Here is a 17,552-nt window from a genome sequence, read left to right as displayed (position 1 = left end):
TGTTTGTGTTTAGGTAGTCACAAGCAACATGACATCTGATTGAGATCCAAATGTTTAGCAAAATGAGATTTGTTTTGACGTATGGACACAAGATACATAACTTTAAAGTTAAATTCGACCTTCAAATAAGAAAATGAACACAAAGTATGCCATCAATAAGACTTTTCTTGTGATTGTCACTACCTAATATACACATCGGAGCTTGTCTACTCTTACTTTCTGTATGTTTCATGGTCCAACCAAGATTCGGAATTACATGTGAGGGCAGATGTATGTAGTCTTAATATTCAATTTCTTGGCTCTCTTCGACGAATTCTTCTTGGGGACCATGGACCTCGGGCGGCTTAACTATGGGGTCATCACGCTCATCCCCAAAGTCCCGGGCACAGCTGACATCCGCCAGTTCCGACCTATCACCGTGATCAATGTGATATTCCGGATCCGGGCCAAAGGGTACGCCAATAGGGTGACCCTTTTAGCTGACACCATCACCCATCCCAATCAATCGGCCTTCATTCAGGGGCGATTCATTTTGGATGAGGTGTTGGTCTTCCACGAGGTCCTTCATGAAGTCCGCTCCAAACACCACCGGGCGGTCTTCCTGAAGCTTGACTTCCATAAAGCCTATGACACGGTTCATTGGCCCTTCCTTCCTTCGGGAAGTTTTGATCCGCAAGGGCTTCGATGACCGCTGGGTGACCCAAGTTATGCAGCTCGTCTCCTGCGGCCGGACCGCCGTTAACATTAACGGTGAGATTGGTCCCTTCTTCCCCACGCTTTGTGGGGTCCGACAAGGCAACCCATTCTCCCCGTTCTTGTTTAACATGGTGGTGGACGCCCTTGCGGCCATCCTAGACAAGGCCAAGTTGGCGGGCCATATCCACGGCGTGGTTCCCCACCTAGTAGGAGGGGGAGGGTTTTCCCTCCTACAATATGCCGACGACACCATAATAATGGTCGAGGGCTCCGCGTCCGATATTGCCAACCTGAAGTTTCTCCTCCTATGCTTCCAACAGATGTCAGGGCTCACTATCAACTTTGACAAAAGCGAAGTGATGGTTCTGGGATACACACCGGACGAGGCCCTGGGCATTGCTGACCGGCTTAATTGCCGCCTGGGTACTTTCCCCACGACATATTTGGGGATACCCATTAGTGACTCGCGACTCACCGTGGCGGACCTCCGCCCAACCGTGACCCAGATGCAACACCGGGTTGAGCCCTGGAAGGGGCGGTGGCTCTCGAAGGCGGCGAGGGTAATGCTCATCAACTCCTCGCTTGCCAGCCTCCTCTGGTTCCTCATGAGCTTCTACAGCTTGCATGAGATGCTCCATCAGGAGATCGCCAAGTACCAGTCCAAGTTTTTCTGGGCAGGCGAGGGAGACAAGCAGAAGTACCATATGGTGAGCTGGCCGGACATTTGCAAACCCAAGGACCAGGGTGGTCTTGGGATCATGTCTTCTCGGCGCATGAACATCGCTCTCCTGACCCGTTGGCTCTGGCGTATCGCCAACGAGGAGGGCGGCCTCTGGCTCACCATCCTCTGAAATAAGTACCTTCGGGGCCAGCCTCTTGCTTTTTGCCAGCGCTCGGGCAGATCCCAGTTCTGGCAGGCGGTGATCCAGCTTCTCCCCGTGCTCCGTATTGGCACCTCCATCTCTGTGGGCTCCGGGTCCTCGACCCTGTTTTGGTTCAACCGCTGGCTAGGGGACTCCCCCTTGGCCGCCCGCTTCCCAGGCCTTTTTGCCATTGCGGCTGACCCTCGGATCTCCGTCGAGACGGCCCTTATTGACTTAGGGCGTCTCGCCTTCCGGCGCCCCTTTGGCCCCCTTGAGGTGGATGAGTGGGACTCCCTTCTCCAGGATATCGCTCTCCTGCCGATGGACGTTGAGGGCGCCCCGGACTCCATCTCTTGGTGTCTGGAGCCCTCTGGCCGCTTCTCCACGAAATCTCTCTATGCGGCCATTGCCCCTTCGCTGGACCCTGAGCCTTTTAGCCTGATTTGGGACATTCGCCTCCCCCTCAAGATCAGGATATTCCTGTGGCAGTGGATCCGGGGACGCCTCCCCTCTGGGGTTGAAGTCCGCAAGCGCAATGGCCCCGGCGACGGGATATGTCCCCTATGCGACACGATGGAGGATTCAAACCACATTTTCTTCTCCTGCTCCACAGCCCAGTTCCTGTGGTCCTGCTTCCGAGAGACGGTCGGCGGACAGTGGTGCAATACCAACTTCCCTGACTTACTCGCTGAGATACACACACCCCCCCCCCTCGCTACCGCCATATTAGATGGTTGTGCATCAAGGTCCTCGCCTGGACGCTATGGACCATTCGCAACAAACTTGTTATTCAGAAAGTGCCTCTGCGACGTGCGACTGACGCGATCTTCAAAATGTGTGGCTATTTGCAACTCTGGCGGCCGCTTAGCCGCCCATAGGACCGGGACGTCATCAACACCCCGACCTTCGATCGATGGCCTTCCGCTTGGCGCCTCCGCTTCCGCCACCTCCACCGGAGCCTGACTAGACCTGCTCCTCGTGTTGCAGGATCTATGTGTGTTCTTTGTTTCTAGGGCTTGTTGAGTTGTGCCCTCAGCATTAACCCCTCTCACCTTTTATTTGTGTGTAAGACCTATGTGTGGATGTTTGAACCTTGTTGGATGTTTGGCTCGGTGGTTTGCTTTATATATAAAGCGGGGCGAAAGCCTTTTTCGGTAAACTTCATCTGACCATTTTACTAAAAACCATGTACCATATGATTGCATCTATACATAGAAACAGGAGTCAGAGCACACACCGCCAAACTATGAATACTTAAAAAATATATATTTTATAAGAAATATTAGATTTATACCTCTAAATTAAAAAAATGCAAAAGTACTACCCTGTTAAAAAAATATACTTATCGTTGGTAACGGCAACCAACAGAGGTTAGTTGCAATGGGCAACCAAAAGCATCACAACTTCACATCCTTGAGGCACCGTAGTTCCCCTACTCGAACCCTCGCGCCATCACGGCTACATCACCGAGAAAAAACCGCTCAAACAAAAAAGAGCTCGAACCATGCATCGTGGGGGACGAATTTCGTCGTTCAGTCTACACCAACCACCGCAAGTGTACATCGCGCTCAGTGAATTTTTCTCTAGTTACTCGCACCCATCTAATCATCTAGATGCCGCCAACCTCCTAAACATAATCCGCCATTGGCTGCGCGGAACATGACTATCCGCGGGCATGAACCGGATTGGCATAGATCATGGTGCGGGCGGCCAACGACAATAATAGGACAAGTGACAGTGTCTAGGCGGTTGGTGGCATCAATATGAGTAGATGGGTGCAACTAATGGAAAACTTCTCAGTGCACGCGATGTACGCTTGTGGCGATCAGTGTAGATTGAACGACGATATTCGTCCTCCATGATGCATGCTTCAATCCCCTTTTTGTCTGAATGCATTCTTCTCATCGATGCAATCCTGATGCCGCAAGGGGGAGCTACGGTGCGTCAGGGGTGTGCAATTGTGACAGGGAGTATGTCGTTTCGGGGTATACAAACTTTTCGTTACCCTTTGCAACAAAATAATCCTTGCTAGACCTTGATGATCGAGCAAGTTAGATGTCGACCTTGCCACTGCCCCCTCCCTGCTCAGGGCGTAGATGGTTCAGATCTTAGGATGCCTACGTAGGCCCACACTCTACACTCGAGTAAGCTCATGGAGCAACTCGGAATGTTTCTCGTGTTACACAAGGGAATAGTCCTTGATGAGTTGATTCTCCCATTTCATCGAAGGACAGTTGAGAGATAATACTATGAAATTATTAGGTTGTACAATACTAAAATATATATCAATTTTTATGTTATTCTCACCTCACAAGTTATTATGTATCATGGTAATAACCATAGTATGAGTGAGCTTACCCATGTTGAGTTCTTGTATGGTCCTATCATTGAGCAACAGCTACTGAATTTGAGGAGAGGAACGAGAGCAAATGGCAGCACAAACGACAATATGACCTGCAGCACACAAATAAATCGTCATTAAACATGCACATAGCCTGTATACTCATTTACTTTATGGTGCATTGAGATGGAAAGGTGACCGCTGCTATATTGATAAGTTGACGAACTCGTAAAGCACCACCAATGCCGCAAATTATCAAAGTAGGCACCATGGTGAGACAGGGAGCAAAAAGGTATATGATGAATACCCTCATCCCTGAGAATCCCTGTGAATGTTCATGTTAGATAAATTATACCGAGGGGCATTGGGCGAGGGAATCATGTACAAAAAACATTGTATGTACTTTTAATGCAAAACTAGGGCTTGAACATTATTCTAAATTTTGAAATATTTAATAGATGATTTTTTAATATAAAAAATGGAAAATGTAATTTAATAATGAGCAAGTATGGGACATGGATTTTTGGAACATGCTCCATGTGCGCCTATTATGAATAGTAAAATCAGAAAAAATAGACAATTCTGTTGGTTTTTTTTGTAACATACATGATCGATTGTTCTACTCACATGTGAAGTTTCATGAAGAAATGACATCCGTGGTATTCTAGGCAAAAATAATAATAATATCGGTGCTATAAAAAGGACTATGTTTGAAGTAATTTGGAGATCAGATTTCATTTTCTTCGCTAAGAATACGACGTGTGTCATTTCCTTGCAAAACTTCATATATGAATAGAACCGTCAACTAAGTTTGATTAGCTAAATTTTTTGAATTGTCTGATTTTTTTTATTTTTAGATTTTACTATTAATAATGGGTGCGCGTGGAACCATGTGCACCATTGTATTTCCCGTAAGTATGTTAGTAATGTGACTTATATAAGTTTTCCCCTTTAGCATGTATGGTAATAAAATTTCTAGTCTGCGAGAATTAGTGCTGGCATATAAGTTTTCCCCTTTACTCCCTTATAATAAGTTCAATTTTAGAATAACATTGTATTATGTAATATAAATTAAACGTGCACAACACGAATTTGTGAGTCCAATAAAATGTTAACAATGTTACAACTTTACCTGCATAATGTATTGCCCAGAGTAGGTGGTAACCACTGCACAGCTTTGTCCAGAAGCTAATAATGCCAAACCATAAAAAATTGATCTTGATCGTCCCAAAATATTCTATAAAATAAAAATGATTTCAACTGAGAGTATACATGATAATTTACTTCTATGAATTTTTATGTACATAATATGTATGGTCTATTCTTTATGGTGAATCCTACTCCCTCCGATCCATAATAAGTGTCGCAGTTTTGAACAAGTGTTCAAAACTGCGACACTTATTATGGATCGGAGGGAGTATTATACTTCTGAAATGTAAGGCGAATGACCTCCCAATTATGTTTGGGGAAATATTAACCTTGAATAGTACGGATGCTGACTTTAAAGTGAGACTGCTGCATGTGTTCGTATCATCCAGTGAAAGATTATCAGCACATATAGTTCCAGAGAGTGATACAATGGCAACATTTATGACGAGCGCAAGAAACAAAGCGAATGCATTCTCTAGCAAGAAGAACACAGATGCATCCTGCAAAAAATTTACTAAAATTATATCTGCTGGTACTTCTGCAACTAGAACCAAAGAAGTGGGTACCATAGATCTAGCAATAGCTGCAAATACTATGACCTTGTTATATATATGTTGTACAATCATGTCAGCTTTAATGCATGGTGTAATTAGCTTATGTTTGTGTAGATCTTTTCCCCCCTTTTGGCTTCTTTTATTTCCAAAAATCTTGGCGATTCGTACACTTTGCTAGCCTAGTATTTTGTGGTTTACTACAGATACTATTTCAAATGTTGCATGTTTCTTGAAAGCAATAAGATATTAATCACTATGGCCAACTGCATTTAAGGGCTATATTGTGTATGGGGACATATAGTATTGTAAGCACATAGAAAAAGGAAGTCTAAGTAGAATATTCAAAATAGAACAAAAATACTAAATTTGGATATTTACCTTAACTGCTTCAGAGGATGATGGTAATTTTCTTGATGAAACAAGAGAAGAATGTAGGAAGAGATTGTGCCTAGTATTTCAAAAACAATTGAAATTAGTGGAAGCTATTTCTTTCTAGTTTACACACTAGACAAAACCCCCTATGCTTTTTGGTCATAAAAGTTCATTTGTGGAATAGGGACTGAAAGTTTTCAACCAATCATCATCAACAACAACAACAACAAAGCCTTTAGTCCCAAACAAGTTGGGGTAGACTAGAGGTGAAACCCATAAGATCTCGCAACCAACTCATGGCTCTGGCACATGGATAGCAAGCTTCCACGCACCCCTGTCCATAGCTAGCTCTTTGGTGATACTCCAATCCTTCAGGTCTCTCTTAACGGACTCCTCCCATGTCAAATTCAGTCTACCCCGCCCTCTCTTGACATTCTCCGCACGCTTTAGCCGTCCGCTATGCACTGGAGCTTCTGGAGGCCTGCGCTGAATATGCCCAAACCATCTCAGACGATGTTGGACAAGCTTCTCCTCAATTGGTGCTACCCCAACTCTATCTCGTATATCATCATTCCGGACTCGATCCTTCCTCGTGTGGCCACACATCCATCTCAACATACGCATCTCCGCCACACCTAACTGTTGAACATGTCGCCTTTTAGTCGGCCAACACTCCGCGCCATACAACATTGCGGGTCGAACCGCCGTCCTGTAGAACTTGCCTTTTAGCTTTTGTGGCACTCTCTTGTCACAGAGAATGCCAGAAGCTCGGCGCCACTTCATCCATCCGGCTTTGATTCGATGGTTCACATCTTCATCAATACCCCCATCCTCCTGCAACATTGACCCCAAATACCGAAAGGTGTCCTTCCGAGGTACCACCTGGCCATCAAGGCTAACTTCCTCCTCACACCTAGTAGTACTGAAACCGCACATCATGTACTCGGTTTTAGTTCTACTAAGCCTAAACCCTTTTGATTCCAAGGTTTGTCTCCATAACTCTAACTTCCTATTTACCCCCGTCCGACTATCGTCAACTAGCACCACATCATCCGCAAAGAGCATACACCATGGGATATCTCCTTGTATATCCCTTGTGACCTCATCCATCATCCAAGAGTATAAAATAACCTTAGTGGATAGTCTTGTTAATAGGTGCAAGAGTGAACGAGAATATTTATGTAGCCGGAAACAATGATGTACAACTGAATAGCTGATTTGTAACCATAAATACCAAATCGACTAGTTTCTCATGTGCCCTTAATTTATTATCAGCATGCAATTCGCAAACATAGAATGTCTATCACGAATAAATATTGCAAATACATGTTCTTATTTATATTTCCATAAGAATACAGTGTTCATGTTGATGACCAACGAAGCAACAAATATGTGCCATACTTACGGTACAACAAGGGCACTGATCAGTGCGACTGCATCTGAGATAGCATAATGTCCTTTAAGTCTTGGGATAAATAACCCTTCAATTAACTCATTCATTGGAGGATTGACATGGCTCAGCTCTATAAAGAAGCAAGAGGCCATGATGAGCATAAACACTGCAATCATGAACTCCAATTTCCGGACCTTAAGAGAAAAGGGACTTTATAAATATCACTGCATTTATTAACATCATATATACGAAACAATGAATGTGTTCTTGCTATCTTAGGTATTGTTACATAGGAAGTCTCTTGCAAGCAGTGAAGGATCTAGCACAATGGGCCAGGGTGGGCCATTTGTGAAGATAACCATCAAAAAAAATTATTTATTAGTTTTTTCTATGATATAAAGGCTAATGGGAAATCCCAGCTCGTAAGTGTCTCATCTACGAAATTTCAGCTCCTGGTACTAAATAGTCCAAAGTGGATCTAGCACATCCTTTGTAACCCTAACAACCTTTGTATCTATTCCATGTACAGCTGTGTATAAACATAGATCAAGGTCTCTGATGATTTCTCACAGCAAAACTTTCTCAGTTATTACTGTTATACTTATGAAAGGGACGAGATTTTGGTTACTGCAAGTTCCAAAAATATTTTTCCCTTCTGTTTTATAGCGGGATGAAATGTCTTACCCCATAGCTTTGTAATCCGAGAAGCAGTATAACAGTTGCTGCACAAATCAGTACACCAGCCCAGAAAGGAAGATCAAGCACCATGTTGTATGCTAAAGCAGTTCCAAGAACTGTATAAACATAATGAAAAATAATAATAAGACCTAAGTATATATCAAAGTAAAATAACTGATAAAGCATTCAATTTTTCAACTATGTACTCCAGCAAAAGTTACCATCCCCGTCCTAAACACTACAAAAAACGGACACTAATGACGTGCGGAAATTATGTCATTTTACACAACTAAGCTGGATTATAGGTAATTTGGACTGACGTATACACATCCTATATACTCCCTCCGTAAACTAATATAAGAGCGTTTAGAACACTACTTTAGTGATCTAAATGCTCTTATATTAGTTTACAGAGGAGTACTTAAGAAGTTCACCCCCACTACTTGGTTTATCTCAACATGCAGCATAGACACATCAGCATCCAGCTACGTGACACCTCATGCAGTCCCACATAGCTGACCTCTTCAGGTCTCACCACATGCAGACCATCCACGTATTTGCCAGCTCAGAAAAATATTTAGTTTTCTTTTATGATAATCACCGATTGATTACTTACTCCTTGCTCCACGCGGCCAACCATAATTTAGTCCCAGCGTTTCGGTGTCCCTATCTCTCCCTAATTTACTCTCCCACTAATTGATTTGCCGTGGCTCTCTTTATCTTCCACGGTAGGTCATCATCTCCCCAATAAACTCTCCTGCCAATTGATTTTTCATGGATCTCTTTATCTTCTACGGCAGATTATCTCCATCCTTCCACCAAACAAACACAACCTGGAGATGCGGACCTTGAGGCCCTGCGCCATGGAGAGGATGGTCAACATGGTTACTTGACGAAGTGGCCCTCCACAAGCCCAAACCTGAAGAACCTGCACAGGATGGCAGCACCATCTTCATCTGCAGGTACGTTGAGCCCTTGCCTGGGAACAGCCGCGGCCCCGTCTGGAACGCCGTTAACTTGAACGACGCCGTGTTGCAGAACGTGCAGTCGTCGCCGATCCACCGCTCAGGCCAGAATCTGGCTGTCTTGGGGCCCAGTTGTACTCCATCCGCCCCATGGAGTTGGGCAGTAATTCATCATCCACCGACACGTATCTTGGTGTCGTCCGGGAAGACCTTTCCTTCGATGGCGCCGTTGACCTCGCCTACGAGCCGGTAACTAATCGTTTACCTTAATCCCTAATTAAATATCTAAAATTTACCTCGAGGGGCTGTTAATTTCGCTTCCTGCATGTATGTTTCCTCTCATACAAGTTATAGTATTGGCGAAATTTGGAGTTCCTACAAGTTATTAAGTATTGGGCGAAATTTGGAGTTCCTTATGTGCCTCCCACGCTCACGCCATCCGATTCATGTCAGGTTGTTTCTGGTTCCTCCATGGCTCCATTCATAATCCTTCTCTACTATCGTACTAACTGTGAGGTTATCCTACATGGTTTGCTGATTGTTTTGTGGCCAGGCACATAAATGAATGATTGTTTGTATTATTTGTTATCCCAATGATGCATGGCAATTGGTTGTTCTTTTGGATTGCTATCAAATTGTGCTATCTAATATAGTACTCATGTTGCTTTGTAGGGAGGTTCTTACCAAATGTCTCCACACAAGCTTTGTGGATTGGAACTAGGAGTGCAAATTAGTTTTCTCTATTAAGGATTTGATAGTGAAGGTGGTCCTATAACCTATTTCCACTTGACTTTAAAAAATTTTGAAGGCGCCCTTGCTGATTTTATTAATGCTTCCTGCTCAAGTAGCAAGTGATTGATATGTTGCTCTCACTTAGATCATCGTATCTTGCAGGCACCTTCTTCTTTCTTCTTTTAATTGCAATATAAATTGGATCTCTCAGTTGTGAAATGCCATCTTCTCTACTTATCCTCTACAGGCACAATTGTACTGTTTTGTGTCCAATCTCAGTATGCCATTTGAATTTTGTATAGCTTGCATAGTCCCAGATTCATTAGCTCATTCCAATATTTTTTAATAGCTTACATATTATCATTTACATGACTAAGTATGAGGGCACTATCATCCCTTCCTTCCAAGTATTGGCCGCTACTATTTGCATTAGCTTTGCCCCAGAACATATCCCTTATTGCACTTTGACAGAGCAAGTACAGAGATCTCATTAATGGTCAGTTATACATTATTGTAGATGTTCTTTGATTTACAAAGACAAGGACCTCCTACTATTGATGCTTCCTAAGCATCGTTTCTACCATTTGTTATCTCATATTATGTTGATGAGTAGATACAATTATCTGTTGTAACACCTATGTCTACACTTGCTGGCATTTGCTTATGTAACACCTACCTGGCTATATATTGTAGGACTTATGTACTAAAATGCAGAAGATTGATTTACAACAAGAGTCACAAACAATACACAATAAGTATCTCAAAAACTACAATTTGTAGATAACCTTTCATGTTGTCTCCATTTTAGAATCTCGGTTCTTGATGTGTATATATAGCATTGGTTTATATGTAAATCAGATGAGATAATTATGCCATGCCACTATATTTAATAAAAACATCACATAATACACATTCTGCTATCTTTATAATTATACTCCAAGAATTGTGTTCATTTCAGCTATTTCATCTTAAGATCATATATCTACTACTACAACAACAACAACAACAAAGCCTTTAGTCCCAAACAAGTTGGGGTAGGCTAGAGGTGAAAACCATAAGATCTCGCAACCAACTCATGGCTCTGGCACATGGATAGCAAGCTTCCACGCACCCCTGTCCATAGCTAGCTCTTTGGTGATACTCCAATCCTTCAGGTCTCTCTTAACGGACTCCTCCCATGTCAAATTCGGTCTACCCCGCCCTCTCTTGACATTCTCCGCACGCTTTAGCCGTCCACTATGCACCGGAGCTTCTGGAGGCCTGCGCTGAATATGCCCAAACCATCTCAGACGATGTTGGACAAGCTTCTCTTCAATTGGTGCTACCCCAACTCTATCTCGTATATCATCATTCCGGACTCGATCCTTCCTCGTGTGGCCACACATCCATCTCAACATACGCATCTCCGCCACACCTAACTGTTGAACATGTCGCCTTTTAGTTGGCCAACACTCAGCGCCATACAACATTGCGGGTCGAACCGCCGTCCTGTAGAACTTGCCTTTTAGCTTTTGTGGCACTCTCTTGTCACAGAGAATGCCAGAAGCTCGGCGCCACTTCATCCATCCGGCTTTGATTCGATGGTTCACATCTTCATCAATACCCCCATCGTCCTGCAACATTGACCCCAAATACCGAAAGGTGTCCTTCTGAGGTACCACCTGGCCATCAGGGCTAACCTCCTCCTCACACCTAGTAGTACTGAAACCGCACATCATGTACTCGGTTTTAGTTCTACTAAGCCTAAACCCTTTCGATTCCAAGGTTTGTCTCCATAACTCTAACTTCCTATTTACCCCCGTCCGACTATCGTCAACTAGCACCACATCATCCGCAAAGAGCATACACCATGGGATATCTCCTTGTATATCCCTTGTGACCTCATCCATCACCAATGCAGAAAAGATAAGGACTCAAAGCTGACCCCTGATGCAGTCCTATCTTAATCGGGAAGTCATCAGTGTCGACATCACTTGTTCGAACACTTGTCACAACATTATCGTACATGTCCTTGATGAGGGTAATGTACTTTGCTGGGACTTTGTGTTTCTCCAAGGCCCACCACATGACATTCTGCGGTATCTTATCATAGGCCTTCTCCAAGTCAATGAACACCATATGCAAGTCCTTCTTTTGCTCCCTATATCTCTCCATAAGTTGTCGTACCAAGAAAATGGCTTCCATGGTCGACCTCCCAGGCATGAAACCAAACTGATTTTTGGTCACGCTTGTCATTCTTCTTAAGCGGTGCTCAATGACTCTCTCCCATAGCTTCATTGTATGGCTCATCAGCTTAATTCCACGGTAATTAGTACAACTCTGAACATCCCCCTTGTTCTTGAAGATTGGTACTAATATACTCCGTCTCCATTCTTCTGGCATCTTGTTTGCCCGAAAAATGAGGTTGAAAAGCTTGGTTAGCCATACTATCGCTATGTCCCCGAGACCTTTCCACACCTCAATGGGGATACAATCAGGGCCCATCGCCTTGCCTCCTTTCATCATTTTTAAAGCCTACTTGACCTCAGACTCCTGGATTCGCCGCACAAAATGCATGTTGGTCTCATCAAAGGAGTCGTCCAGTTCAATGGTAGAACTCTCATTCTCCCCATTGAACAGCTTGTCGAAGTACTCCCGCCATCTATGCTTAATCTCCTCGTCCTTCACCAAGAGTTGGCCTGCTCCGTCCTTGATGCATTTGACTTGGCCAATATCCCTCGTTTGCCATCTTATAGATGTCCCTTTCACCTTCCTTCGTGCCTAACCGTTGGTAGAGGTCCTCATATGCCCGACCCCTTGCTTCACCAACAGCTCGCTTTGCGGCCTTCTTCGCCATCTTGTACTTCTCTATGTTGTCTGCACTCCTATCCAGGTATAGGCGTTTGAAGCAATCTTTCTTCTCTTTAATCGCCTTCTGGACATCATCATTCCACCACCAGGTATCCTTATCTTCGCTTCTCCTTCCCCTGGACACTCCAAGCTCCTCCGAGGCCACCTTACGAATGCAAGTCGCCATCTTCGTCCACACATTGTTCGCATCTCCTCCTTCCTCCCAAGGGCCCTCCTTAATGACCCTCTCCTTGAACGCTAGAGCTACCTCCCCCTTGAGCTTCCACCACTTCGTTCTAGCGACTTTGGCACGCTTATCCCGCTGGACACGAATCCGAAAGCGGAAGTCAGCAACCACCGGCTTATGCTGGGGTACAACACTCTCTCCAGGTATCACCTTACAGTCTAGGCACGCACGCCTATCTTCTCTTCTCGAGAGGATGAAATCAATCTGGCTAGAGTGTTGGCCACTACTAAAAGTCACCAGATGTGATTCTCTCTTTCTAAAGAGGGTGTTAGCTACAATCATGTTGTAGGCTAGAGCAAAGCTTAAGACATCTTCTCCTTCTTGATTCCTGATGCCATAGCCAAAGCCCCCGTGCGCCCCTTCAAAACCTGTGTTAGATGTACCCACGTGGCCATTGAGGTCTCCTCCTATGAAGAGCTTCTCACCAATCGGTACACTCCTAACCATGTCTTCCAGGCCTTCCTAGAACTCCCTCTTGGTGTTCTCATTGTGGCCTACTTGCGGGGCATACGCGCTGATAACATTGAGAACCAAGTCCTCAACTACCAGCTTGACCAGGATAATCCGGTCCCCATGTCTCTTGATGTCTACCACTCCATACTTGAGGCTCTTGTTGATCAAGATGCCTACGCCATTTCTGTTTGCAGCCGTCCCTGTGTACCACAGCTTGAAGCCGGTATCCTCCACCTCCTTCGCCTTCTGTCCTCTCCATTTGGTTTCTTGGACGCAAAGGATATCAACACCTCTCCTCACCGCTGCATCAACTAGCTCCCGAAGCTTCCCTGTCAGAGACCCTACGTTCCAGCTACCTAAGCGAATCCTCCTAAGATCATATATCTACTGTGCAAACAAAATTATTCAATTTATGTATTATCACATTCATAGGACTAAGAGTTCCCGCAGCAACGCGCGGGGCATTATCTAGTGTTTACCTGACCTTGATAATCTCACCCTATTCATCTTACGGAACCAGCTGCTGGGGGGGGGGGATCTAAACAAATCAAAGTTTAATTGTTTGCGGACGGCTTGAAAAGCGTCGTCCACATCCCAGATAGGGATGTGCGAAAAAATACTTCATGGGCGGCTTGTCTGCGGACTTGTGAGCCCACATCGGACTCACCCGAAATTGGAGTGGCAAGATGCAGCGATGGAGCATGACGTCAGCTTGATCTTCTTCTTGTCTGCCAGAAACTGGATCTTCTGCTACAACAAGGTCACGTCGTCGAAGTTGCCCCAGTCGATACCCTTCCTCTTCCAGGAAACCAGCCTCCTCGAAGGGTCAGCCAAGAAGGCTGGGACTTCGGCCTTACCGCCGGCGACTGGCTCGGTGACGTAGAACCAGTCACGTTACCACTCCTTGATGGTTTCGACAAAGGTTCCTTTGAACCAGGTGGCCTTCTGGTTGTTGTTGATCATGGCCACCCGCACTCCACGATCTTGTAGCCACTGGACTTCGGCTTAATGCCGAAGGCTTTCAGCCATAGCCCGATGTAAGGCTCGACGCGGAGGAAGGCCTCGCAAACGATTAAGAAGGATGCGAGGTGGAGGATGGAGTTTGGGGCCAGATGGTGGAAATCCAGCCCATAATAGTAGAGGATCCCGTGCACAAAGGGGTGCAATGGGAACCCCATACCTCCAATGAGGTGGGGAACGAAAACGACCCTCTCCCACGGCTTGGGGGTGGGTGCTCGCTGGTCCTTCTCCGGTGGCCGGGTCGGAACGTTGGTGGGGATGTACCGCGCACTCCGCAGCTCCAGGATGGTGCCATCCATGACGGTGGAGCCAGCCCGGTGCCCCTTCAAGGTGGCGTCGGCCATGGCCGGAAAGGGAAGCTGTGGACGTGAGAGAGGCGAGTGGATTGAGGATTGGATCTGGGCGCTGGAGCTCAGGAGGCAGTAGGCAAGGGACGAATGGAAGCGTGGATTGTCAAGGGCTCCCTTTTCACTCTTATAGGCCTGTGAAAGGCCAAGAGTCCCCTTACTACGCCGTTAAAATCGCAATGCCTCAATACAGAAACGCCATTATGCGCGTGGGGTGAAACAAAATCTTGATGATATCCCCAAAATACGAGGACGATCTCTGTTTTGATAAGACATGCCAATGAAAAATCGCCTCGGGCCGCGAATCAAGCAAGGAGTTACCGACCCACTTTGGTATAAGAAGTGATGCTTCGGAAAAAGTTGTCAAGCTACGGGCACCATTCACACCTAGGTGGATGGCCTTCGAGGCTAAGTTAGCTCGCGTCCTCGGATGCTAGGGGGATTGGCTAACACATGGTTGAAGAGTTGTTCCCTTTGGGAATTAATCTGGTTAGAGCCTGTTGGCGGGAGAGGATCTCATACGGAAATTATTTGAAGGAATTAACCTGTCAAGCCGAAGACTCTGGAGCCGAAGTCACGTGTCTGATGTTATCCTTGGCATTGAAGACCAGTTCGGGGGCTACTGACGGTGTCCTGGACTAGGGGGTACCGACCTAGTCGACCCACAGTCCATGAGCCCCACCATTTCTCTAGAAGGACTCCAAAAGCCTCATATCTCAGCGTAATGAAGAAGGATTCTACCAAAGACTTGAAGTGTACTCCAAGACATGCAACAGCTTGGCAGCGCATGTAACCCTAGATTGACAACCGACCATGTGTAATCCTAGGTACCCCCCAGTGTCTATATAAACCGGGAGGTCTTGTCCATAGGGGGAGGATCACAATTGCAACCACCTAGCCTTAGGGTTAGAACATTACTTACAATCTTGAGGTAGATCACGCCTGTACAGCTGTACTCGATACATCATCATCAATATAATCAAGCAGGACGTAGGGTATTACCTCTTCGAGAGGGCCTGAACCTGGGTAAATACTGTCTCCTTCGTCCCCTGTTATCCATAGATCCGAGATCCACAACTCGGGACTCCCTACCCCGAGGTATGTCGGTTTCAGTACCAACACAGGAGATTTTGGGCTTTCACCCGGGCCACAGAGGTCGAGGGCAAGGGGAGGATCACAACGCGCCTTCAGGAAGGGTAGCAATGCCCGAAACATTGCCGACATCGTGGCCACCGTCGCCAGCCAAGAGATACCCACAATCCAAATCCAGAGCCCCCCATCGCCCCACACTGCAGCAACAGCAACACCCGGAAGTCGTTGTCATCTTGGGCTAGCAGGGCAAGTGTGGAACTAGAGCAAAGGACACCGTCTTCGGATCGATGCATCGGGCCACCGGGGAAGCCCCATCACCGAGCCCCACGTCCGCCGCCATCTTGCTGCTCGAACAGCCAAGGAGGGCTGCCCCCAGCATCCGCGTCGGCCACCCGCCACCGAGAGGGAGGCACGTTCATCGACTAAGGCCGTCACCTCAGATCTGCACACGCCACGCATAGCCCGTCCGCCCCCACACGCCCACGGAGAGGAGAGGAGGCCCCATGCAGCACGTGCGAGCCACCGCACCTGGCAGACCCGTCACCGCTCAGCCCCGCAGCCATCGCGCGCCATGCCGGCCTGGCCTACGCTAGTTCTCGTGGCCCGTGTGCCGCCAAACCAAGCAAAAGGGAGAGAAGCCCCCCCCCCCCCCCCGCCCCCCGCCGCCGCCAGTGCCACGCGGTCTTAGCCCGACGACTGTTGCCTGCGGAGGCGAGGGGCTAGAGAAGAGGGAGAGGGTGCCCGGTGGCTAGGGTTGAGCCCTCGGTCGGGGCACCACTATTCATCCTCATCGCGGACGTGCTCGGGGCCATGTTTTGTATGGCGGAGGAATGCCACATATTTTAGCCTCTCGACAAATTCTGCGTGTGGCACCGCCTCGTGGGCTTGGATTCCGTCAGCTGGCAGGGAGTCGGCGCCTGGGGGAGATCAACTCGGTGATCATCATCGGCCTTGGCTTGAGTTCATCTGGATCGAGTGAAACAAACGTGTCTTGGAAAACATTTGTTCTCACCCGTGTTGTGCAGGTGGTGGCCAGACTCGTGCAAAATTAGCGTTGTGGGTTCTAGCACGATGTTGATGCCGTGAGTTACATGGCAAATAGTTGGTTGGGGAGAGACCACGCCGGGCATATGACGGTCCAACATCGATTCTGCCAAGAACTTGACAGTGAGCTGTCAGTATGGTGCCTGGATGGATCCGTTGCCCTTGGTTTCCTTGGCCGTCTAGAATGGACATTGGAACATTGTGTTCCGACGCACTTTTGGGCAGGCAGAGACTGTAGAGTCGGCTAGATTGCGGGCTACCCTCCCGCCAATGCTATTAGATTATCCGGATACCGTGTCCTGGAGTATTTCCCCTTTCGAGGTATTCTCTATGAGCTCGGTCTATCGGGCTTTATGTCGTGCGCCCATTCTTCCATGGACTAAGCCTTTGTGGAAGGCCTCGTTGCTCCTAAAGATCAAGATTTTTGTGTGGCAACTGTTGTGAGACTGCCTGCCCTCTAGGACGGAGGTGCTTAAGCGGCACTGGCCGGGCAATGGCTTATGCCCCTTGTGTGGCGTCCCGAAGACCGGGTACCACATCCTGCTCTCGTGCACTGCAGCACGTGTCTCTAGAGTTTCGCCCGCGAGGCTCTGGGGCTTGATTGCGAGGCCCTAGACCTTGGGGAGTTTCTTGAAGCCGGGGCTAACCAGGCCGGGCGAAAATGCTGCCTATCCTATTCCTAGCTTATATTTGCAGCGATGTCATGGACTTTATGGACGACGCGTAATAAAATGGTGACTGAGCGGGTCTTTCAACGGCAGGCCTCTGACTAGTTCT

The 17,552-nt window shown here is 46.8% G+C and overlaps 2 protein-coding genes across 8 annotated transcripts in view; one reads left to right on the top strand and one right to left on the bottom strand.

Annotated features, from left to right (window-relative positions):
• LOC123061194 (metal transporter Nramp4) overlaps nucleotides 1–17,552 on the bottom strand; it is a 30,215-nt gene that overhangs the window by 8,049 nt on the left and 4,614 nt on the right. The window contains exons 6-12 of one of the 3 annotated variants that reach the window (XR_006428676.1): nucleotides 8,053–8,162; nucleotides 7,381–7,562; nucleotides 5,982–6,051; nucleotides 5,379–5,549; nucleotides 5,033–5,137; nucleotides 4,100–4,215; nucleotides 3,918–4,013 (exon numbers count right to left, since the gene is read on the bottom strand). Coding sequence is in view for 2 of the 3 variants with exons in the window: in XM_044484157.1 (XP_044340092.1) it covers nucleotides 3,918–4,013; nucleotides 4,100–4,225; nucleotides 5,033–5,137; nucleotides 5,379–5,549; nucleotides 5,982–6,051; nucleotides 7,381–7,562; nucleotides 8,053–8,162 (860 nt within the window). In the remaining variant the exon portion in view is untranslated. Of the gene's footprint in view, nucleotides 1–3,917; nucleotides 4,014–4,099; nucleotides 4,226–5,032; nucleotides 5,138–5,378; nucleotides 5,550–5,981; nucleotides 6,052–7,380; nucleotides 7,563–8,052; nucleotides 8,163–17,552 lie in introns of all 3 variants that reach the window. The other 2 variants (XM_044484157.1, XM_044484158.1) reach the window with 2 other exon arrangements.
• On the top strand, nucleotides 8,672–9,962 carry LOC123061196 (uncharacterized). Of its 5 annotated transcripts, none has more exons than XM_044484162.1 (5): nucleotides 8,672–8,774; nucleotides 8,847–9,008; nucleotides 9,094–9,260; nucleotides 9,366–9,464; nucleotides 9,684–9,962. In XM_044484162.1, exons 2-5 carry the CDS (start codon nucleotides 8,984–8,986, stop codon nucleotides 9,756–9,758), a joined length of 366 nt encoding a protein of 121 aa, XP_044340097.1. In that variant the 5' UTR covers nucleotides 8,672–8,774; nucleotides 8,847–8,983; the 3' UTR covers nucleotides 9,759–9,962. The 5 variants fall into 5 exon arrangements, 4 of the variants coding, with proteins under 4 accessions (XP_044340097.1, XP_044340094.1, XP_044340095.1 ...); XR_006428677.1 differs by having other exon boundaries at nucleotides 8,680–8,774; nucleotides 9,085–9,260; nucleotides 9,360–9,464; XM_044484159.1 differs by having other exon boundaries at nucleotides 8,685–8,774; nucleotides 9,085–9,260.

The sequence above is a fragment of the Triticum aestivum genome, chromosome 3A (genome assembly GCF_018294505.1).
Source record: "Triticum aestivum cultivar Chinese Spring chromosome 3A, IWGSC CS RefSeq v2.1, whole genome shotgun sequence".
Lineage (NCBI taxonomy): Eukaryota > Viridiplantae > Streptophyta > Magnoliopsida > Poales > Poaceae > Triticum > Triticum aestivum.
Note: the sequence above shows the minus strand (reverse complement) of the source record. Positions and strands in the feature narration are given on the sequence as shown.